Source organism: Emys orbicularis, chromosome 7 (genome assembly GCF_028017835.1).
Source record: "Emys orbicularis isolate rEmyOrb1 chromosome 7, rEmyOrb1.hap1, whole genome shotgun sequence".
NCBI classification, from domain to species: Eukaryota; Metazoa; Chordata; order Testudines; family Emydidae; genus Emys; species Emys orbicularis.
Genome location: NC_088689.1, coordinates 101,000,486 through 101,024,012, shown reverse-complemented (window position 1 = coordinate 101,024,012; position 23,527 = coordinate 101,000,486). Strand labels below are relative to the sequence as shown.

Below are 23,527 nucleotides of genomic sequence, written 5' to 3'. Positions count from 1 at the left end.
TCACTGACTGAGCTGGGGCGTGAGCGGTGCCTTCTCCTTCCCTTGCGGTAGCCCTGGGCAGAGACAGGATCCCCAGTTACAGCTGCCCCAAGCCCCCAGTCAATCTCAGCTCTTTGGATCCCCTGCCATGCTCCAACTGGAAGCCCCCCACTCCAGAGGGGATCCCCTCCCTGACCCCCACTCTTCCTCCCCCTCTCTTCTGGTTGTTGGGGGAGAATCTCTCTCTCTGCCCCCCCCCCCGGGAGGACACCCCCAATGTCCCCTCTTATCCAAAGATGATGCCCCCCAGCCCCTGTCCCCCATCCGGGGATGACACCTCCCCAGTCCCTGACACCTCACCTCCCTCCTCGCTGCCAGCACTGGGGAGTCTCTGCCCTTCCTGGGCCTCCCAGGGGGCAGCGGCCTCCTCACGGGAGCCCCCCAGGAAGGCAAGGGGGCGCTGGCGCTGGCGGAAGCGCTGCCGGGGGGTGGCGTCCCCAGGCCCGAAGGACTCGCTGACCAGGACGCGGGAGCTCAGCTTGCGCCGGTTTAGCCGCAGGTGCACCCGCTGGGTGTCGGGCAGGCTCAGCACGCTGCTGGCCTTGCGCAGGGGCACAGGCGAGGCAGGGGCGCTGGAGTCTGTGGGCGAAGCAGGGGTTAGTGGGGCAGGGGATGGTGAGTCCTGCGTGGGAGCACCTTGCACTGCCATCCCGGATGCCTGGGTCCCATCTCCTGTCCTGATCTCTCCTCCCCACACCCCACAAGGTGGAGGGTCCCGGACACTCACCCCCATCAGGTGCGCGCCCATCCTGCCCAAGTCCCGGCAGGTTCTCAATGCTATTGGCCCCCTGCGCCAGGGGGCGCTGCTGTTCCCGGGAGGGCTCACGCCGCGGCTTCATCAGCTTCTTCATCTTGTCCGCGATCCAGTTGCTGCTCTTCCTGCGGGGTGGAGGAAGAGAGAGGGTCACATGCTTCCTGGCAGGAGTTGGGGGACCTAGGCCAGCCCCCCCCCAAGCATCCTGGGGGATTCCACCCCCCCAACACTGACCCATGCAGGGGCACTCAGGTCAACTGTCAGGGAGGGTCCCTGGTTCAGGCTGGCCCTGGGGGTCCTAGGCTCTGGGGGGTGTATCCCTAGTTTGAGGAAAAAGGGGGGTCCCCTGGCTCAGGCCAGCTTTGGAGGGTTGGTGGCTCAGTCTGTTTCAGAGGATGGGGGGCCCAGGGTGGCAGAGAAGGGTCCTGGTTGAGGGGGCAGGTGTGGAAGTCCATGGCAGTGGGAGGGTCCGTGGCTGGGGCTGGCCCCTAGGGGGTCCGTAGCTGGGGCCAGCCCGGAGGGGGGGGGCACACTCACTTGCTCTTAGGCAGCGCTGGCTCCAGCACCCGGTACTGGTCCATTATCTTCTCCACCAGCTTCTGTTTCTCCCGGCGCAGCTCATTCAGCTTATCCCTGGGGGTGAGCACAGGGCAGCGTCTGAATCTGGGGGTGAGCTCCCTGCCCGCTGTAGTCCCCAGCCAGACTGCCCTGCGCCCCCGACACCCCCCAGACAGCCTCACCAATCTGCCCCCTCCCTGCACACCTCCCCCACTGGCCCGAGGGAGGCACTCGGGAGGCACTCACAGGTGCTGGCGCTGCTCCGAGTGGTACTGCTCCCGGCTCTCCATGCTGCGCTCCAGCAGGCTGCGGTTCTCCTGGCTCAGTTTCTGGATCTCCTGCAGCAGGTGTCGGTTCTCCTCCTCCTGGTTCCCCTTCAGCTGGGCCAGGAGCTGGGAGGCAGCAGAGCTATTGATAGGACAGGACAGGCCCCTCTGGGCTCCCCCTCACAGAGGGAGGGGGGCTGGAGGTGCAGAATGGGGAAAGTACTCTCTGATCAGGGGGTTCAGCAGGGAGGACCAGCTCCCATTGTTTGCTTGGAGCAGGGGGAGCTGGGCTGTGGATGGTGTGACAGAGTGAGAATTGGATGAATAGTGGGCTCCCCTATGTAGTGCCTGGTTAACTAGGTGGAAGGAAAAGATGGTTTACCCCTTGCAGAGACCCAGAGATGCAGGCGTCTCTGATGCCTGGGGTCTGGGCCCAATGCCCATGGAGAGTCCCAGAAGACAAAGGCCAGTCCAATTGCCCGGACATTTGGCACCTGGCAACTAACGAACATGGATGGCCCCCCCTCCTTAGGGAGCCAGCCAGGTGTGACCAGCTGGAGGACAAAGGGCTCAGGAGGAGGGCCAGGTGACAATGGTTGCCAGGAACAGGACAAAGGACTGGGGAGGGGCCAGGTGGGGTTAAGTGTGGGTGACTGGGACTAAAGAGGGGGGGGTCAGGGGGCTCTGGACAGACCCAGAAGGACTTTGCTGTAACTTTCCCTTCTCTGTGTTAACGAAGGACTTTCTAGGCTGTGTTCCAGACATCTAATAAACCCCCCTGCTGTGACAGCGCTGGCTGAGTCACTCCAGTTTAAGGAAATCGGGGGGGGGGGGGGGAGGGGTTGCTGCTCCCTTTGGATGTGTCAGTCTTCCTCAGGTGTCCAGTTCAGGTGGACTCGCTGAGGGGAGCTCGCGGCATGACCCAGGGTTGCTGAAGGCTCCGAGGTTCGACCCAGGAGGTGGTGAAGCCAAGAGGCCTGCCCTATCGAGAGTGTGACCCTCGGGGGCTGACACACTGAAGGGGTCCTCCCAGAGACTGCTCCAGAGCACTGGAGCTGTGGATCCGTAGCAGGTGGCTACCGGGTGGGGGTCTGGCGGTATCGGGGGTCTGCATGGGTCTCCAACAAAGGGTGCAGTGTGGGAGAGCTGGGCCGGGAAGAGAAAGGTATCGGGCACTGTGCGTGTTCTTGGTGGGGTCAGACTGGGGGGCAGGATTGGGGGAAGTCAGGGGTTGCACATCTTGCACTGGTCTCTGGGTAGGATACAATGGGGGGTTCAGGCTGGGGGAATGGGGCTGGAGGGTACCAGAGGTGGAATTGGGGGTAGTGGGTTGCGTACCTCGCTCTGCTCCCCAGTAGGGATGCCATGGGGGGTTCAGGCTGGGGGGCAGGGGTACCGCAGGCAGCATTAGGGGGTTGCACACCTCGCTCTGGTCTCTGGGGGGACACACAGTGGGGGTTTCAGGCTGGGGTGGGACTAGGGGTTACCAGGGGTTGCGCACCTCACACTGGTCTCCGATCCGGCCCAGCGCCACCTCCAGCTGGTGGTTCTGCTCCCGCAGGGCGGTGCCCTCAGCCTCCAGCCGCGCCTGCTCCAGCTGCAGTCCCGTCAGCCGGCCCCGCAGGCCCCGCAGCTCCCCTTGCTGCTGCTCCTGCGCTCTCTCGGCCGCAGCCAGTGCCACCTGCACTCTGCGCGGGGCGAGGGGTCAATGGGGGACTACGAGGGGACGCCCACGCACTGACCCCGATGCTGGCCCCCATAACCCCCATCTCCCACAACCTACAGACTTCCCACTACCCCCACATCCCAGTCCCTCCCACTGCCCCCATATGCTAGGGACCCCTCCCCCATCCCATCTCACCACCTGCCCTAACCTGCAGGCCCCCCCGCCTCCCATATCCCGGGGTCCCCCCCCGGTTACCGTGCATGCTCGTCCTGCAGCCGGGCGTGCTGCTCCCCCAGCTGCCGGTGTTCCCGCTCAGCCCCCTCCAGCCGCTCCCGCTCCCCCCGAAGGGCTGCCTCCCGCTGCTCCAGCCCGGCCTGCTGTGCCACCAGATGGCTGTGCCTGGAGGGGGAGAGAAAGGGGTGAGAGACCCCCACAGGACCCCCAGGAGGTTGCCCCACTGACCCCTGCTTCTCCCCCATGCTTACCTGCCCTGCAGCCCTGCCCAGTGTCCCCTCGACAGTCACCTGCCCTACTGCGCCCCACGTTCGCTTACCCCCACAGAATGCCCCCCATGACACCCTACGGTCACCTGCCCTGCAGCTCCCCGTGCCCCCTCCCCCTCTGACGTTTTCCTAGTAGTTAGGTCGATCTAATTTTTAAGTGTAGAGCAGCCCTGAGTCCAAATCTCCTGGGTGGGTTCCCAGCCCCTTTGGCGTTAGGTGAGGGACCCGTGCTGAGCTCCCCTGACAGTTACGTAATTCACACCCAGTCGCAGTCACCAGTGCTTCTCAGCAGCTAATCCACCCGAGGAATCCTGGGCTTCCTCCCCGTGCTGAGAGGTGAGGGCTAGGCCGGCTGTTCCCAGGATCTTGGCTTCCCCATCCTATGAGGGACTCTGTAATGCTGGATTCCAGGGGATTAATAAACCCCGGCTTGCTTGGAACAGGCTGGGCTGGGTCGCTGCAGATCCCCCCCGAGTGCCTGGTTCCCTGGCGGGGTAAAGCTCCTCTGAACTCAGTGGGACTGGCTGGAGAGCCACAGAGGTGCTGGAGCCGGGAGACCCAGCCCTGGGCATATAGAGCTGTGGACTCGGCCTGGTGAAATGCTAAGCCCAGGATCTGGCACATAACAGAGCTCCTCCCAGAGGGACCGTAGATAGGCTGGGAGATCAGACCCCCGGAGATCCAAGACACCTCCCATAGGGTTAACTGGCCTGCTGCCCCCTTGTGCCCTCTCAGCCACTCCTCCCCAGGCTTTCCTGGCCCTGCAGCTCCCCTTGCCCCTGGGGTTACCTGGCCTGTCACAGCCACGTGCCCCCAACCCCTGCCCTGGGGGGTTCCCTGGCCTGGTGCCCCCCAGCCTCCTCCAGTTACCTGTCCTGCAGCTCTCGGTGCTCCTGCTCCAGTGCCCGCAGTGCCCCCTTGAGGCCGGCCTGCTTGCCCAGCAGCCCCTCCAGCTCAGCGCCCTGGCGCTCGTGCAGCAGTGCCAGTTTGTCATGGTTGCGCACCAGCCCTTCATGGCGCCCGCGCCACTCATCCCGCTCCTGCCGGGCCACCCGCACCTCAGCCTCCAGCCCTGCCAGTCGCTCCCGCAGCTCCGACGCCTGGGCCTCCAGTGCTGCCTTCTGGGAAAGCAACGCCGCCTGCTCCACCTGCCAGGGAGGGGGCAACGAGAGACATGGGGCAGGGGAGGGACAAGGGAGATCATGCAGGGGAGCAAGAACCACAGGGGAGTGGGAGTCAATGTCTCACCTGGAGGGTCCCGCACTGGATCTGGGGTTGGGGCAGGAGGGTTTGGGGGAGCAAGGGGCATCCAGGGGACGCAGTGTCTGACCTGGGGGCTCCACACTGGGCCTTCTTGTGGGGCAGTGACGTTTGGGGGGTTAGTATCTTACCTGGAGGGTCCCGCACTGAATCTGGGGGTAAGGGGAGTGGGGGGGGCAGGGGAATTCAGAGGGCTGGTGTCTCCCCAGGGACCTGTCTAAAGGAGAGAAGGTGATGGGCTGTGCAGAAGGCTGAGCTCTAGACTGGAGGGAAGTTGCCAGGGGATTAAGGATCAATCTTGGGCCTGATCCCATTTAATATTTTCATTAATGTGAACGAAGTCTGCTGAGGACACAGAGTTGGGAGCGGAATATTACACCGACAGAACTGGATAAATCTTGGGGGCCGGAGTGATAGACATGGGATGAAATTGTGTAAAGTGCAAGATCATGCCACTAGGGTCTAATACAGGGGTAGGCAACCTATGGCACGTGTCCCGAAGGCGGCACGCGAGCTGACTTTCAGTGGCACTCACACTGCCCGGGTCCTGGCCACTGATCCGGGGGGCTCTGCATTTTAATTTAATTTTAAATGAAGCTTCTTAAACATTTTAAAAACCTTATTTACTTTACATACAACAATAGTTTAGTTCTATATTATAGACTTACAGAAAGAGACTTTCTAAAAACGTTAAAATGTATTACTGGCACGCAAAACCTTAAATTCGAGTGAATAAATGAAGACTCGGCACACCACTTCTGAAAGGTTGCCGACTCCTGGTCTAATATTTCCTCTAGCCTGGGGGTTCATCTCCTGAAAGCAACAGAGAGGGCAAGAGAAGCCCCAGGGTTTGGGTTGATCACAGGATGCCATTAGCCACCTTTGTGAGGTGGCCAAAAAAAAGGCCAATGCGATCCTAGGCTGGATCCGGTGAGGGATTTCCAGTGGCGATAGGGAAGCATTAATGCCCCTGGCTGAGGTACTGGGAAGAGCTCAGCGGGAACACCGTGCGCAGTTCTGGTCACCCGTGTTCAGGAACAAGGGATCCAAACTGGCCCAGTGCAGAGAAGGGCTCCCAGGCTGATCAGGGGAGAGGAGAACTGATCTTAGGAGAAGAGACTGAGTGAGCTGGGCCTGTTTAGCCTGGCCGGGCGAAGGCTGAGAGGGGATCTGGTCGCTCTCTATAAATACACCAGGGGGTTTAGCCCCAGGGAGGGAGAAGAGCTACTGAAGCTAAAGGAGAACGTTGGCACAAGAACAAATGGGGACAAACTGGCCAGGAATCAAAGGAGGCCTGGTCTACACAGAAAAGTTCTATCAACATCAGTCAGATGTGACACCTCCCCCCCCCCCCCCAGTGCAGACAGCACTGGGGACAGAAGAGGGCTTCCATCAACACAGCTCCCATCGTTTGGGGAGGCGGTGTTCCTCCTCCGACTGAAAGCCCCTTCTGTCGATGCAGACTGAGTGTACCCTAGGGGGCTGTGCTGGCAGAGCTATGCCAGGATAGCCTGAGGTACAGCCATACCCGGAGGCGGGCAATGAGAAGGTTTCTACCCATCAGAGGAGGGAGGTTCTAGAACAGCCTCCCCATAGGAATTGTGGGGGCAAAACACCCAGCTAGTCTTAAAATAGAGCTTGATACATTTGTGACTCGGATTACATGATGGGGTTGTTTATGGCGGAGGGGGGCAGGGCTCGGCAGCCCTGGGGGTCCCTCCTGGTTTATGTCTTATGTTCCTAATTATGCTTCAGGGCTTTAGCCGGCCACCTGCAGGATCAGGAAGGTTCTTTTTTTCACCAAAACTAATTTGGGGTTTGGTTGTTTTTTTTTCATTATCCTCTGAAATATCAGAGATCTGCCACAGCTGGAGACAGGACACCAGGCAGGGTGGACCAGGCTCTGAGCTGGTCCAGAGAAGCTTTTCTCTAGCTGCCTGGCTGGTGGGTCTTGCTCAGATGCTCAGGGTCCAGCTGATCACCGGGCTGGGGGATGGGAAGGAATTTCCCCCAGGTCAGATTGGCAGGGACCTTGGGGGTTTTCACCTTTCTTGGCAGCATGGGGCAGGGGTCGCCTGCTGGGATCCGCTGGGCATGGCTCATCGCAGCGATTCCCTGCCGGAGCAGGGGCCTCGGGTATTGGGGGCCCCTCAGCTCCCTTGTTCTCTGCCTGGGACTCACAACAGGCAGGGCTCCTGAGGGCTCTGGTTGGGATTATTTGGGGTGACTTGTCAGACTAGATGATCTGGGGGTCCCTTCTGGCCTTAAACTCTGTCTCACTTGGAGGGCCCCACACTGGGCTGTGTGAGGACAACGTGGGGTTGGGAGGTTCAGACAGGCTGTCTCACTTGGAGGGCCCCACACTGGTCTGTGTGAGGGACAATGGGGGTTGGGAGGTTCAGACAGGCTGTCACGTGGAGGGCCCCACACTGGGCTGTGTGAGGGACAAGTGGGGGTTGGGAGGTTCAGACAGGCTGTCACCTGGAGGGTCCCACTCTGGGCTGTGTGAGGACAATGGGGGGTTGGGAGATTCAGACAGGCTGTCTCACTTGGAGCGCCCCACACTGGGCTGTGTGAGGACAACGGGGGGTTGGGAGGTTCAGACAGGCTGTCTCACTTGGAGCGCCCCACACTGGGCTGTGTGAGGACAACGGGGGGTTGGGAGGTTCAGACAGGCTGTCTCACCTGGAGGGCCCCACACTGGGCCTGCAGTCGCCCACTCTCCTCCCGCAGGCCTCCGCTCTGCCCCTGCAGGCTCAGCAGCTCCCCCTGCAGGGCGCCCAGCTGCGACTCCAGCTGCCCCAGCCGCCCCATCAGAGCCTCTTTCTCTGCCAGCAGTGCCGCGTTCTGTGGGGGGAGCATCAGCAAGTGATGGGGGGATCCCTAGCTCCCCCGAGGAGCCTCCAGCTCCACAATCTCTGCCCCTGCTGAGGGGAGGGGACGGGAATCCCTAACCCCACAGAGTCCACTGAGGGGCACAGCCCCTTCCCTCCATCCCCCACCCCTGCCCCCAGACTCCCTGAGGGGCCTCCCATCTCAGCCCCCTCCCTGCCTCACCCCAAGGGCAGGGGGAACCCAGCCCCCAGAGGGCACCAGATTCCAGCCCCCATCCTGCCTCACCCCAAAGGAAAGGCCCCCAATACACCCTGCGTCCTGGACTTACGCTGCGCTCCACCTCGATGAGATGCTTGCTCAGGGTGTCGCTCTCCGGCTCAGCCCGAAGCCCCAGCGCCGGCTCGGGGTTCCCCTGGCCCTGCTCCACGGCCCCTGGCACTTCGGGTAGGGGGGCCCCAGGGCTGCTCTTCACCTGGACATGGAGAACAAGGAAGGGGGTGAAAGGGAGGGAGTCCACTACTACTGCAACCCCGGTCTCTCCCAGCAGAGGGCGCTGGGGGTGGTGTCTCACCTGGCGCAGCTCTTTCCCCAGGTGCTGATTGAGGACGAGCAGTTCCTCCACCTGGCTGCGGAGGGCGCCGATCTTCTCCTCCTTCAGAGCCAGCATCTCTCTGAAGGACAACTCCAGCCGCTGTTCCAGGCTCTGGTATTGGCTAGGGTGAGAGAGGGGCACGTTACACCCAGGAGCCCCTGGAAACTGCCCTAGCCCCTCCCTGAGATCCCTGCCCCCCAGCCTCTCCCATGATCAGCCTCTCCTCCCTGAGATCCCTGCCCCCCCAGCCTCCCCCGTGACCAGCTGCCCCCCTCCCTGCGATCCCTGCCCCCCCAGCCCCCATGACCAGCTGCCCCCTCTCTCAGATCCCTGCCTCCCAACCCCCATGACCAGACACCCTTCCTCAAGATCCCTTCCACCAGTCCCTCCTGTCCAGATCCTCTGCCCCCCATACAGCTCCCCAGCCGCCCAGATCCTTGTCCCCCAAACCCCACCAGTCTATCCCCCAAGACACCTATTCCCCCTCTCCTCTCCATCCCCCCCAAGATCCCCAGTATACCCCAAGTGTGGGTATGGCCTCCTGCAGATGCCTACCTCTGCTGGGTGCCCTGCTGCTCCTCCAGGAGGCGCTGCTCCTCCTCCCGCCGCTCCAGCTGCTCCCGCAGCCGCACCAGGTCAGCCTCCCGCTCCTGTCCCTTCACCTTCTCGCTCAGCAGCTCCTGCAGGAACAAGGAGGACTCTGAGCACTGAGGGGGGGGACCCATGGCCCCTCTTCCTGCCTCCACTACCCCAACCAGGCCCCTGACCAATGCGGGGGGACTACCATCGCCATTCTCTGTCCCCTACTGTCACCTGCAAGGTGCTCCCCACAGTACCCCCTGCCGGGAGAGGCTGGGGTGGAGTAGCTGTGAACTCCCCCCGCCCCCCGTCTGCATTCCCACCCTGCTCCCCACAGCGCCCCCTGCCGGGTGAGTCCAGACTGGAGTAGACAGGAGCTTCCCCCCACCCCACTCCTGCTCCTTACAGCCCTGGCGCTCCCTGCCCCTGGTGCCCCCATCACCTCCCGCAGAGTGGCTGAGGCCTTGCGCTCGGCTGCCAGCTGCTCCCGCAGCCCCTTGCTCTCCTGCTCCAGCTCCCGCAGCCGCTGCGCTGTCTCTCTCAGCCCGCCCAACTCCAGCGCCTGCAGCCGGCTCTGGGCCTCCAGCTGGGCGGCCCGGCGGCCCTGTTCTGCCAGTGCTTCCTCTTGGGCCTGGGTCTGGGCCCGCAGACGCCGGGTCTCCTTGTCCAGCGCCCGGCGCTCTCTCTCAGCCTGGCTCAACACCGCCTCCAGCGCCCCTCGCTCGCCCTCCAGCTGGGTCAGGGCCGCCTTGTGTTGCTCCAGCCCACGCTGCAGGGTGCCCAGCTCGCGCTCGGACGCCCGTAACTCCTCCGCGGCCTCCCGCGCCTGTTCAGCCTGGCGCCCAGTCCGCTGCCGCTCTGCCTCCAGACTGTCCCGGGCCTCCGCCAGCTCCTGCTCGGCTTGGCTCAACTCCGCCCGCAGCGCCTCTCGCTCCTTCTCCAGCGCCTGGGCCTCAGCCTCCAGCTGCCCCAGCAGCAGGGCCTCCAGGCGCTGCTGCTCCAGCTCCTGCCGCAGTCTCAGCAGCTCCTGCTCCAGGCGCCCCCGGGCCTCCTGGGAGGCCGTCAGCCCCTCCAGGGCCTTGGCGTGAGTGGCCTCCAGCCGGCGCAATGCCTCCTGCAGGCTGGATGCCCGCTCCTCCACCTGGCACAGCCGGCGCCCACTCTCTGCCAGTGCCTCCTGTTGCTCCTGGGCCCAGGTGCCTGGGTCCCCCTGGCTCTGCAGAGACTCCTGCTGGGGGGAAGGGGAACAGAGCTGGTTAGGGACTCGCTGGCATGTCCTAGCCTGCCCCCAGCAATAGCATAGTAACTGGATGTACTGAGTGATGCCCTCTATTGCCCCCACCAGCCCAGGGCGCCTCCTGCCCCTTGTGGTGGGAACTCAGAGGAGGGCCCTGCCCCAGGCTGATCCCCAGGGGGCCAGGCTGCCTTTGAGCCTCCTGCCTACCCATGTGTCCTCCTGGCCTAAGCCATATGAGCCTCCCCCAGCCCCACCCAAAAAAGGGCAGTTTTGGTAATAGGGTTATGATCCCTGTGTAGGCCTCTGCGCCCACAGGCTTGGTGTTGCTATTCCTGAGGGGAATGAGGCATGGCTGGTGCCCTCTGCTTCCAGACCAGACAACTGCCCACGCCTGCCTGCCACCCTGGGCATTACTCGGGCACTAGCCCATGCTGCTGCAGCTTCGCTGCTCTGCTAGATTGAAGCTAGCTCCGCTATGTCTGCACGAGCGGCACTCACACCCCATTACTGCAGCGTAGCCGTTCCCTGAAGGGGCAGAGAGCAAAGCTCGGTCTCAGGACAGCAGGACATGCTGGGGTCCTGGCTCCCACCAACACGGGCTCTGGCAGAAGCCTGGGCTCCCAGGCCGGCCTGAGGACCCTGCGATGCTGGATCCCAGGTGACTAATCAATGCTCCCTCGGCCTGACCAGGCTGCCTGGCCTCGCCGCAGATCATCTCTGGGCGCGTCGCTCCCGGAGAAGGGAGAGTCTCCATGGCAGTCTGGTCGCAGCAGCACTGACCGGGGGAGCTTGCGGGGGAGCAGGGGGGCTGGCACCCAAAGGCCCAAACCTGGAGTTGCTGAGGCCGCATGGCTGCCCTGGGGTCTGGTGCACTAAAGGGGTCACTGGCACTGCTGGGAGACTGTGTAAAGGCTGGGGTGTAACAGCCCTGTCAATCTGTGACAACCTGCAGCCAATCCCCTGTCCCCATGCTCTGCCATGGCATTGGTCTCCTCCAATGGGAGACAGGCTGGCAGCAGGGAGGGTGACGGGATTCCCACCCTGCCCACCCACTCCTCCAGCCACTCAGGGCTCCAGGCAATGGGACTGACCCCTTCATGCTGCCTGAGCCATGTGGGGGCACCACGCTAGGGGCACTCCTGGGCCTGCTGCCTTCCCCCTGCAGCACCCCTCTACTGCCCCAAATGACAACCCCTTGCACACCTTGCCCTGCCCTCCCCCCCGGGCACCGTGCCCCACCTCGCAGTGCCGCTGCTCCTGCAAGCTGCGCAGCTCCCGCTCCAGCTGCTCCTTCTCCCCCAGCAGGGCGGCGCTCAGCTCCTCCCGCTCCTGGCAGCTCCGGGCCCGCTGGGCTTCCAGCTCTGCCCCCAGCCGCTGCACCTGTGCCAGGCAACTGGGGGTTGAGGGGGGACTGGGCCGGCATGGAGACAGCCCTCTCCCCACCCCACAGACACCTCCCATGGAGACACCCTCTCCCCCTGTACCCCAACACACAGACCCCCTGAGAGACACCCCTCCCCCCTTCCACTGACCCCTCCACAGAGACACCTCATCTCCCATCACTCTCTCACAGAAACAACCTATCCCTGTCCCCCCAACCACAGCCTCCTCCACAGATCCCCCTTCCCCCACCCTCTCTAACACACAGCCCCCAGACACCCCCCTTCTGCTAAAACCTGGCAGACTCCCCCTCTCTATCCTTCCCCAACACATAGACCCCCCACAAGGCTTCCCCAAGAGAGATACCACCCTTCAAACCCTCACATACAGCCTTCCCCCCCACACACAACCCCTCCTATCACCAAAAAAACAACACGGAGACACTCCCCTGACACACGCTAGACTCCTCCCCAGATAGCCCCCGGTTAAGGAATGGGACACCCTCTGGGGGGTGTCAGCTCCAATCCAGCCCCAGGGCCGGGGGACTGGCTGGCTGAGGGGTGGGGCAGACAGGGCCTTGAATTTTCTTCTAGGAGCCCCATCTCCCTCACCTCTTTGCTGAGGGCCTTATTCTTCTGCTCAAGGCCTGGACTCCTGGGTTCTCCCGGGGCCTCTAGTGCCTCCTGCAGCCTCCGGCGCAGCTCCTGGTTCTCCCGCTCCAGTGCTAGCAGGCGGCTGGACGTCACCTCGGTCACCTCATAGCTCAGGGACTTGGGAGTCTCAGCAGGGTCTGGGGGAAGACAGTGTCACATCAATGAGCGGGGGGGGGGGGGGGAGCTGGGGGGCCTGGGGGAAAGGGGAGGAGGAGGCACTTACCATTGGGAGCCTCATTGGGCTCCTGCTCCTCTTCCCAGGATAGGTGCTGGGACTCCCCCAAATTCTGCCTCAGCTCCCCCTCCAGCAACACCTTCTCCTGCTGCAGCTCCTCCAGCCGCTGACGCTCCCGCTCCCGCTCCTGGGGGCAGAGGGTGACCCATGCGGGAGTTTTCTGTAATAGCCTTATGAACAGTGTGCGTCTCCCCCTCGGCCTTGGTATAGTTGCCCACTGGTTACAGAGGGGCTACAATGCTGCTCCTGGCACGGAGCAGGAGGCACGAGGGTCTGGGTCCGGATTGGGCTGCATCAGCAGACCCCCCGAGACAGCAAACTCCCGGCTGCAGAGGCAGCTGAGTGAGCGTGGCAGGGCTGTGTCGGAGAGCAAAGACGAGAGGTGTCGGGAAGCAGGGGGAGGAAGAGCGGGGTTCATAGCCATATGGCGGTGCCCCGGCACTGGCAAAGGGGACAGGGAGAGGACATAAGAACGTAAGGACGGATGAAACTCAGGGGAAGCAGGGGCCGGGGCACGGCAAAGCAGGAACTCTGTCCGGAGCCGGCCTCTCTCACGCTAACCCCAAGACTTCTGACCAGGTGATGAACGAAGGTGCCCTTGTTTTGAGCCAGTCGCCTGGTGTTGCTGCCGTTGCTGACTGAGGCCTTGTCGACACTTGACACGTTTCAGTGGCACAGCTGCAGTGCTTCACAGCGGACACTGCCAAGCGAGCGGAGGGACTCTCCCAGCCCTGTAGTTAATTCACCTCCTCGAGAGGTGGTAGCTAGGTCAGCAAAAGAATTCTCCCAGCGACCTAGCGCTGTCTACACTGGGGGTTAGCTCGGCTTCACTGCGTCACTCAGGCGGGTGCCCTGAGCCACGCCACTGGGTCGAGTCAGCTTTTCAGTGGAGACCAAGCCTAAGGAGCATTGCGCCCTGATGGGGGAAAAGTCTCAGCTGGACTCGCTGCAGGGAGCCAAGGAGGGACACGGGGTAGCTGGAGCCCAAAGGCCCAGTTTTGGAGTCATGGAGGCCACTGGCCTGCCCCTGCAGAACAGTATAGATCCCTGGGGCCCAGCGCAATAGAGGGGTACCCCCAGGAAACAGGTTAAAGGCTGGGACATAGACCAGACCCTGTGAATCCATGACACAGAGACTGTTAACATAGGGGGTTCCCTACACTTCTGAGAGGGTCCTACAAGGGGCACCATAGGGAGGGTCAGGAGCACTAGCTGTGGGGAGAGCTACTCCAGCCCTGGCCTCTCCCAGCAGGGGGCGCTGTAAGGAGCAGGGCGGGAACACTGGCTGTGGGGGGAGGTCCTTGCTACTCCAGCCCTACCTCTCCCAGCAGGGGGCGCTGTAAGGAGCAGGGCAGGAGCACTGCCTGCAGGGGGAGGTCCCTGCTACTCCAGCCCGGCCTCTCCCAGCAGGAGGCGCTGTGAGGTGTGTGACAGACTGGGGAAAAGGTCTGTAGCATTTATTCTGAGGGCTCTGTGTGACTGGGTTTCCCTTGTGCCTTGCTGCCTGCCCGAGTGCACAGAGCTAGAACAGAGCAGGGCAGGGAAAACAGAGACACAGAGAAGAGCCTCTCAGGTACCAGCTTCAAAGGAGTGATGGGAACAGTGGCAATGGGGAGCAGTTCCCCCGGCTAGCCCGGGGGGTGTTTGTCTTCCCAAGGCTAAGCCTGGGGTCAAAGGAGCCCGCACATCAGTAGAACAGAGAGAGGTTTGGGTGAGCTGGGAGAGGCCGGCCAGGCTGCCAGGGACACGGCTGACAGCCTGACTGAGACACAGAGACCACTGGCTCACCCGTGGCTGTCCCCAGGGGCTGCTCTGAGAGGGGTGAATCACGGGATCCCAGCTGGCACCTGTGGGGGTCACTTGGGGAAAGCCCAGCCAGGGGCAGTGAGCATTTAGCCTGGTAACAGGACAGGCTGTGTGCACAGGGGCCCATAGGGGGCACCATGGAGAGGGTGCAGGAGGCCGTTTGGGGTTGGGGGTCTCACCTCTTCAACTTGCTCTAATTGGCTCCGCAGCAGCAGATTCTCCTTCTCGAGCTGGGGCAGGTGCTGGGCCCGGGCGCGGGCGGATTCCAGCTGCCCCTCCAACTGGGCCTTGCTGTCCAGCAAGGCCTGGGAGAAGGCCCGCTCCTCCTGCCAGGGAGAGAGCCCGGTCAGAGCTCCCGAGATCCCCTGGCCCATACCCCCTCCTGTCAGGGATAGTGCCCCATCAGAGCCCCCCGAGACCCACTGACCGCCACACAGGCCATTACCACAGACAGGGGATGGCCCTATCTAGGAATAGAGATAAGAGACTGTTTCAGTATCACACGGAATGGGGAGAGGTGCCCTGGAACCATTCACTGAGGAAACATCTTATGGATTGGGGTGTTTCTCATGGAAGTTTGGATCCTGGTTCCCATGAAGCCAGCCAGCTCTGCAACAGACTGAACTTTTTTGGGGGGGCGGGGAACGTACTTCTTTAGCTAGGAGAGGGTTCATGAGCATTTTATGATTTTGTTTTGTATTATAACTATTTGTTTCCTTCACTCTCATTTCTGGTGGAATCTCTGCTCTTGCTTAACGAAACCTACCTGAGTTTTATTATAAGCGTGAGGTTTACAAGAGCAGTGATTTAAGGTAAAACTAGTCAGCTGGGGCGCACTGCTCCTTTGGGGGCAGAGGATCTGGGATTTCTGTGAGTAGCCAGCATCGGACGAGGAATCACAGAGGAAGGCTTCAAAGGGGCTCTGGGCTGGGGTGCAAGGCAAAGACAGGCACAGCACAGAGGAAAATGTGTGGGGGCTGACAGGTTGGTGGGGGTAGGGAGCTGACACCCAACCATGGGCAAGACTCCCTCTCGCTAGAGGCAGGGGGTAACAAGGTGACTCACAGTCCTGGGTACCCCGAGAACTGTCACACAGACCCCCTCTGTCTCCCTCCCCCACTCCTCCTGCTGAGAAACCCCCACTGGCCCCCTGAGCCACTTACAGCCCCACAGCCCCCCACTCCTCCTGACAAGAAGTACTGCCCCCCCCCACTGGTCCCTACTAGCCCCTCACCCCTTACTATCACCTCCACTAGCCCAGAGCCTCCCCCCGCCCCCCCGCCGCCTTGTAACAAACTAGGAATTTTGTGGTATTTTTTATGAATCCTATGTGTGCCCCAATTTCCCCTCTCTGTTGCAGGGTTGGCGGGGGAGGGATTAAGTTTGCTCTCAGGGCAAACTAGAGACATTGTGATGGGGGGAGCATGTCTCACCTCCCTGTGAAGAGCTGTTAAAGAACTGGTTGAAACTCACCCAATCAACTGAGGGGCAGAGAGACAAGATAAACTCCAGTGACTCTGGATTTCCAGAGATCCCAGCTGGTGCCCAGAGGACTGGGGGGTTGGGGAGATGGGCTGGCTGCTGGAAGGGGCCTGGGCACTCACTCTCCCCTGGGGACTGACTAAGGAGGAAGTCAGAGAGCATCGCTTAAGCCTGGCTGGGATCTGAGCCGACCACGTGGCACTAGGCGTTACTTTCCTTTCTCTGTGCGGTTTGGTGTCACTGCATTAACCCCTCCACAGTGGGCAAGTCTCCACCAGGAGCCTGTCTCAGCTGGACTCTTCACAGCACGGGGCAGAGGGGCTGGTGCCCCAGAGGGTCAGTCTCAGCAGGCGGCCTGCCCTGAAGGAAGAGTGGGGTGGAGTTCCTCCAAGACACTGTTCCAAAGCTGGGGGCATAGCCCCAATCCTGTGGATCCATGACATATCCCCTGTGCCTCCTCCACCCCATGCTCCTTCACCTCCAGCCTGCCCCGGCACCGCTCCAGCGCGGGCAGTCGCTCCCTCAGGGCCGAGAGCTCTCCCTGCAGGCGCTCAGCCCGGGCCGCCTTCTCCCGCATGGCATCCAGCTCATCCCGGTACAGCCCCGCCAAGCGCGCCTCGCCCGCCACCGCCCGGTGCTGGGGGGAAGAGGCACTAGGTTAGAGCCTGGGGCACTGAGGGTGGGGAGAACAGGGGCAGGGGGAACAGGGTCAGGGCACAGGGGCACACGGGCAGGGGGAACAGGGTCAGGGCACTGGGGTGAGGGGAACAGGGTCAGGGCACTGGGGCGGGGGGAACAGGGCATTGGGGCAGGGAGAACAGGGTCAGGGCCCAGGGCACTGGGGTGGGAGGAACAAGATCAGGGCACTGGGGCTGGGGGAACAGGGCATGCGGGGGGGGAACAGGGTCAGGGCCCAGGGCACTGGGGCAGGGTGAACAGGACATGGGCGGGGGGAAAACAGGGTCAGGGTCCAGGGCATTGGGGCTGGGGGAACAGAGCATGTGGGGGAGAACAGGGTCAGGGTCCAGGGCATTGGGGCTGGGGGAACAGGGCACTGGGGGCGGGGGGGGACAGGGTCAGGGCCCAGGGCATTGCGGGGTGGGGTCGGTACCTCTTGTCGCAGCCTCCTCAACTCGGCCTCCAGCTCCTGCAGCTCCTGGCGCTGATCCAGCAGCTCCTCAGATTTCTCCTCCCTGGGTGGGGGTAAGGGGGGTCAGAGCCCCCAGGAGGGCACGTCAGGGATAACCCCATGGCCTCCCCCCACACACACACTGGGATCCCCAGGTACCTCCCTCACACCTATTCCCAATCCCCTTGAGGGCCCCTCCTCACTAGAACCCCCCATCTCAGGATCCCCCTCTTGTCTTCTGTGCCCCCTAATACCCCTAGGACCTCCCCCCCCATCCTAACTGTCCCCCCATCCCAGAACCACCCCATTCCCATCAGTGCCCCCCACCCACTCACAGTTCCTGGCGCAGGCGCCGGGCCTGGCCCCGGGCGTCAGCCAGTTGCACCCCGAGGTGCTGGCGATTGTCCCAGGCCCCCTCGGGGGACAGCGGGCCATGGGGGGACGACACCTCCCGCTCCTGCTGCAGCTCCCACAGCCTCTGCAAGACAGCTGGGTTAGACGGGGTGGGAAGAACGGGTGGGGGTGGGAAATGTCCAGGGAACAGTGGAAGGGGGAGGGGAGAGCAGCACAAGAAGGATCTGAGGGGGGCAGAGGGATGGGGAGAGCTCAAGGAGACCGCATGAGGGGGAAGAGGTATCAGAGCCTTGGGGGGTCAGGGGAACCCAGGGGGCACTGGATAGGAAAACCCCCAGAGAGGTGGGGGGCTGCGGAGGGGGGGAGGAACACAGGGAGGGCTGGGAGTGGCAGGAATGTGCCCGAGGGCCTCCCTCACCTCCGCACTCGCATCCCGCTCCTGCACCAGGCCCCGCAGCCGGGAGGACAGCTCCTGCAGGACCCGTGTCAGCTCCAGGGGGTGCAGCTCAGCCAGTGCCCCCCACTGCAGGCTCAGCACCACCCCTGGGTCCTGTGTCACCTGCAACACAAGAGCAACACGTCACAAGCCCTGCACACCTGCCCCTGGCACATGCCTCATGGCCTCCCCTTGTACACCAGCTCCTCACATGGCCTCCCCTCGCACGTCAGCTCCTCACACGGCCTCCCTCACATGTCTGCCTTGGCACATACATCATGGCCTCCCCTCGCATGCCAGCTCCTCACATGGCCTTCCCTCACACATCAGCTCCTCATACAGCCTCCTCTCACACGCCAGCTCCTCACACAGCCTCCCCTCGCAGGTCTCCCCTCACATGTCCACCCCGGCATATGCCTCATGGCCTCCCCTTGCACACCAGCTCCTCACATGGCTTCCCCTCTCATGTCAGCTCCTCACACGGCCTCCCATCACATGCCAGTTCCTCACACGGCCCCTTCCCACATGCCAGTTCCTCACACGGCCTCCCCTCACATGTCTGCCCTGGCACATGCCTCATGGCCTCCCCTCGCATGCCAGCTCCTCACACGGCCTCCCCTTCCCACGGCTCTCACAGCCCTCGCACAGCAGTCTTGCCCATGCCAGACTCTTGCACAAGTGCTACAGCCTCCCTGCCTACAGCTCCCCCATTATCCCTCAAGCCCCTGCGTCTGGGCAAGTGCAGCCTGATGCTGCCCGATGGGGTGCCACCTGGTGACTGTCCCTTGGGGGCTCAGCTGAGGGGACCCAGCCACAAGGAGCAGAAGGAAAGGTCGTGCCAACAGTGGGTGTTCTTACCTCCTGGATGGCACCGGCCAACGCAGTCTGGGTCTCGATGTCCAGCCCCTGGATCCGTTCAATGACCTCCGCCTTCCGCTCACACTGTGGAGGGAGGGGGTATGGGGCAGCACAGGGGGTGAGGACAGGGTGCAGGGGGAGGAGGTGCAGGGGGGGAGGAGGTGCGGGGGAGGAGAGGAGAGACAGCACCGAGGGGCATGTGCAGAGGTAGGGGTGTGTGGGGAGAAGAGGCGGCATGGAGTGGGAGGGGGAGGAGGGACAGAGAGTGGAGGGATGTGGGGTCACAAAGAAACAGCTGTCAGCCTCTCTTTCTTTCTCAGGGTGCCTCTGAGGGCTGCTATGGCCCTGAGGACCCACGTTTCCCCCTCACCCCGGGATGCCCTGGTGTGACCACTACTGGACTCCTGCCTTCAGATCGGGTGCCAACAATTCCAGAAGGATGTTAAGAAACTGGAGAAGGCTCAGAGAAGAGCTACGAGACCGATTAAGGGACTAAAAAACGTGCCACAGTGAGAGACCCAAGGAGCTCAATCTATTCAGCTTAACAAAGAGAAGGTTGACGGATGACTTGATCCCTGTCTAGAGATACCTACATGGGGAACACATATTTAATAAAGGGCTCTTCCACCTAGCAGCCAAAGGTCTAACATGGTCCAGTGGCAGGAAATTGAAGCTGGACAAATTCAGACTGGAAATAAGGTGTAAATTTGTACCAGTGAGGGGAATTAACTATGGGGACAACTGGCCAAGGGCTATGGTGGATTCTCCATCACTGGCAATGTTTAAACCACAACCAGGGGCTGATTTAGGGGCAGGCGACTGCCTAGGGTGCCGGGCTTGGGGTGCTGTTTTTGTTGTTAGCGACAAAAGGGAAAATAGAATGTTTGAAGTAAAATGTTTCAGGTGTTCCGTCTGTGGATTCATTGTCCTCGAACCTCCTAGAATATTGTCAGCCATGCCCTAGCGGGCATATAAGGGCGGGGTGTTGCCAGTCAGTCAGTCTGAGATATAAGAAGAACTGAAGTGAAGTGAGGCCCAGCTGTGATATGGTGACAACAGCATGAACATGAAGGGAAGAAACTGTGGTGTCCAGGCAAGGATCCTTACGCCGAATCCCAGAGCTTTTGGCGTGCCTTGTGGCTCAACCTGGTTGTGTCAGATGCAGCGTCATCTTCTTTACATTCAGTATCTCTCTTTGGAGTACTGCAAAGGATACATATCCTCTTTTCAGCACCAACTATCAGGTGGAAGATCCTCACGGACAATGTTACAAATCTGACCGTGAAGCTGCTACGTGAAGTTCTCTGGGAGAGCCGCATTGACAGCATAAGGCCAGTAAGATACCAAGTGACTGAGGTTTACGACACCCTGATGGAGCTGGTGCAGTCGAGTAAAGCCGAGGCCGGAATCTGACACGAGGAGCAAAGCCTGGCAAACCAGCTCACTGACTTCCAGTTGCTGGTCTCAACTGTAGTTTGGCATGATATCCTGTTCCAAGCAAACATTGTGAGTCAGGCATTGCAAACTCAGTCGATGGACATTGCGATCGCTACTACTTTGACAAGAATCTGCCTCGATTTTGTCGTGGCCGACAGACAACGGATTTGAAGATGCCATCACTGCTGCCAAAGAAATGGCGGAAAACTTAGGAGTTGAGCCTGTCTTCAAGGAAACTCGTGTTCATTGGAAGAAGCAACAGTTTGGTTACGAGGTCAGAGATGAGGTGATGAGAAGCTCGGAAGAAAAATTCAAGAGGGAGTTTTTTTGCTCACTCTGCTGGGTCCATCGAAGAAAGATTTGGACAAATGAAGGTGAGAAAAGTGACCTTTTGACCTAAAGGATGAGGGTTAACATTCTAAGGCTGTCATCTACTGTAACACTACTTAACACTGGTCCACCCAATGTTGGGGCAAAATTCAATTTCTTGATGTTAGTACATTTCAGTTATTCTTAAAATTAAAAAGTTACTGTAAACTTAGAGGAAATTTTTTTTTTATTTGCTTATATATGGCATGAATAAATACAGCTTTACAGATCCTAGTGTGCAAATTGATCGTCTTATATGACAGGGATAAATCATGCATTCAAATCGTGCATCAAAGTCATTAAATGAGCTACAAATGGAATAAAAAATAAGGTATTCAAAAGTTTAACAAATGGAGGGTGAAGTTGCTCTTCGCCTGGGGCACCATTTGGTCAAGGGTCGGCCCTGACCACGACTGGATGTTATTCCGTAAGATCTGCTCAGTAAGTTCAATCAGGAATTGTTTCAGGGCCGGCCTCTGGCCTGTGCTAGACAAGAGGCCAGACTGAATGATCACAGCAGGCTCTTCTGGCCTTGAAATCCGTGATACCCCTAACCCTGGGAGGAAATTTGCATTAACCCATAGTCCCCACTGAAGGCTGCTCCACGTCCCAGCCAGCCATGGGCGCTACTGGGGGGCATAGGGAGACACCTGGTAGTGCTGGCTGCACAGACCCTCCTCCCTGGCGGGGTTCACTCCCCCACCCCCTAGACCCCCCACGTACCTGCACAGCAGCCCCCAGCAGCAGCAGCAGCAGCTTCCGCATCTCGTTGATGCCCTGCTCTAAGACAGTGGGAGGGAAGGGTGAATACAGCCAGAGACAGACCCCTTTCACCCCTCCAGGTGATCAGACCCTGGGCCCATCCAGCCCAGTATCCCACCTCTCCAGCTCCTCAGACAGAACCAGACCTATGGACCCATTGAGCCCGGTACTGCCCCCCCAAACAGTTACCTGTCAGGGGGTCTCTGGCGAGAAGCTGCACATTAGGGGGAGTCATTAGAATCAGCTGCTGCAAATCATCCTGCAAAGGTCAAAGGTTAGATGTCAAGAACCTTTGATTAGTGGGAGGGGCTCCCCCTGCGTCTGCCCCATACCCCCCCGGAGGAGCTCCCTGGGTGTCACTGTGGAGTGAATGACTCCCCCAGCTGTGCGTCAGGAGCTGCACAAACGCTGACCACTTCCCCTTCCTGCCTGCCCGCCCCTGTGGATTGCACATCACAGAGGTGAGAGAGGAACGGCTCCCTGTGCACTTAGCTGAGCAGCGGGCCCACAAACACGAGAGCATGAGTGTACACAGACACAAGTGTGCAAATGCGAGCACGTGAGAGTGCACTGCCAGCAGAGACACAAGTGTGCACCTATAAGAGCACAAGTGTACACAGGCAGCAGGGGGCGAGGCTCCTCAGGCCCCCAGCCACTCCATGCCCCGGGGGACAGAGGTTCACTCCCTGGGCGTGCTGCCCCCCATCCCAGCACCCCCACCTGGTAGAAAGCGCGAAGCTGCTGCAGCAGGGTGTGCAGGGTCTGGAGTCGCAGCCTCTCGTCGCCCCGCTGGCTCTGGGGTGGCCGGGCACGCCACGGGGTTGGGTCTCTGCCGGGGGGGAATAAAAGGAATGGGTGAGACATCCCCCACTGCCCACCAATTGGGCCTCACAACACAGCCTAGGCCCCCCATTTGGGCCCCTCAAGCACAGTTGAGAGTCCCCACCACTGCTCCCCTGCTGGGCCCCCCAACATGGCCCAGAAGCCCCCCAGCTGGTCCTCCCAACACAGCCTGGGCCACCCGCTGCCTGCCCAGCTGGTCCCACCAACACAGCCCCTCCTCATGGCCCCCCAGCTGAGCCCCCAAATACAGCCCCAGCCCCCCACTGCCTCCCAGCTGGGCTCCCCAACCCAGCCCAGACCCCCCCACTGCCTCCCAGCTGGGCCCCTCAACACAGCCCAGATCCCCCACTGCCTGCACAGCTGGTTCCCCACCTCTGTTCCCCCTTCCTCACTGCCCGTCACTCACATCAGCCCCATGACTTGGGTGAGGAAGGCTCCATCTGCCAGGTGCAGGAAATACTCCCGGGCCCTTGCCTGTCTGTCTGGGGCACTGGGACTTTGGGGCTCGTCCTCCACCCACCCCAGGGGCACCAGATTCTCCAGCGTCCGCACCTGGGGAGCAGAGACAGGTAGCGCTGTTATTGCCCCTCCCTGACCTGGGCCTGGCAGGGCCTGACACCAGTGCCCCCACTCCCAGTCCAGGGGGTCCCTGCTCACCCTCTCCCCAGGCCTAAGGTCTCCACCCTTATGAGATAGGGGTCCCATGGAGGCTCCTGCCCTGCCCCTCGCAGTGCACAGGATGTGCTTCCCTCCCCCACGCCCGTTTCCAAGCTGTCTGTGGGAGTCCGGGCCCAGCCGAGGGTGTCAGGGCCAGGGTGTCAGGGAAGGCCCCAGCCCCGGGGGTCCCTTCTGGGGCTTGTGCCTCCCCCACACCAGCCCTGGGGATGGGTCCTTCCTCCCTCTCCCAACAGATCACTCCCACCCCACCCCACCCCCACAGAGCACCCCCACCTCAGCCCAAACCCCCAACTCACTTCTAACCCCCAGCTCACCCCCAGCTCCCATTCACTCCAACTTTTCCAGCCACCCCCACCTCACCTCATTTAACCCCCAACCCCAATCCCCTCCCTCCTCACCCCAGCCCCCTCTCCACCCCATTGCTAGAGGGGTAGGTACAGTGTCCCGATTGCGGGTGGCTCAGCAGGGCGTGGGAGGGCAGGATTCTGCACAGTTCTATCCCTGCCCCCCCGAGGGCCACAGCTCCCCACAAGGGCACGGCTCCCACCCCTCACCCCCGAGGGGCACAGCTCCACCCAGGGCATGGCTCCCATCCCTTCCCAGAGATGCACAGCTCCCCTCTCCCAACCACACTCACCCATGTGACAAGGGGACCCGAGACGAAATCCCCCAGGCTCTCCCAGACACACCCGTCCCTGTCCATCCTCTGCTTGGGTCTCTGTGGTTGGTGCGGATCCCACAAAGGGGGACCCTGCACCCAGGTGCGTCCGCTCCCCGCCCCGCCCCAGCCAGGCTCCCCCCACTGGTTTTCTGCGC

At 61.4% G+C, this 23,527-nt stretch overlaps 1 protein-coding gene across 1 annotated transcript; it reads right to left on the bottom strand.

Moving 5' to 3' along the window:
• CCDC88B (coiled-coil domain containing 88B) lies at positions 1-23,414 on the bottom strand. Its single transcript, XM_065407782.1, has 27 exons — positions 23,349-23,414; positions 22,440-22,585; positions 21,911-22,019; positions 21,380-21,449; positions 21,152-21,210; positions 18,623-18,706; positions 17,747-17,887; positions 17,310-17,452; positions 16,957-17,038; positions 16,324-16,482; positions 14,543-14,689; positions 12,546-12,684; positions 12,281-12,459; positions 11,529-11,669; positions 9,495-10,280; positions 9,029-9,153; positions 8,453-8,594; positions 8,210-8,353; positions 7,732-7,893; positions 4,657-4,934; positions 3,539-3,682; positions 3,119-3,305; positions 1,598-1,743; positions 1,331-1,426; positions 767-918; positions 340-618; positions 1-53 (listed from the first exon to the last, which is right to left on the bottom strand). The coding sequence occupies exons 1-27, from the start codon at positions 23,412-23,414 to the stop codon at positions 1-3; spliced, it is 4,359 nt and encodes a 1,452-aa protein (XP_065263854.1).
• Between the last annotated feature and the right edge of the window lie 113 nt (positions 23,415-23,527).

Excerpts from the sequence above, each read along its gene's own strand:
- CCDC88B (XM_065407782.1), bottom strand. The coding sequence starts at position 23,414 with ATGGACAGGGACGGGTGTGTCTGGGAGAGCCTGGGGGATTTCGTCTCG. Across the intron at positions 9,154-9,494 it reads CCTCAGCCACTCTGCGGGAG|GAGCTGCTGAGCGAGAAGGT; the intron begins GTGATGGGGGCA and ends TTGTTCCTGCAG. Across the intron at positions 619-766 it reads TGGGCGCGCACCTGATGGGG|ACTCCAGCGCCCCTGCCTCG; the intron begins GTGAGTGTCCGG and ends CTTCGCCCACAG.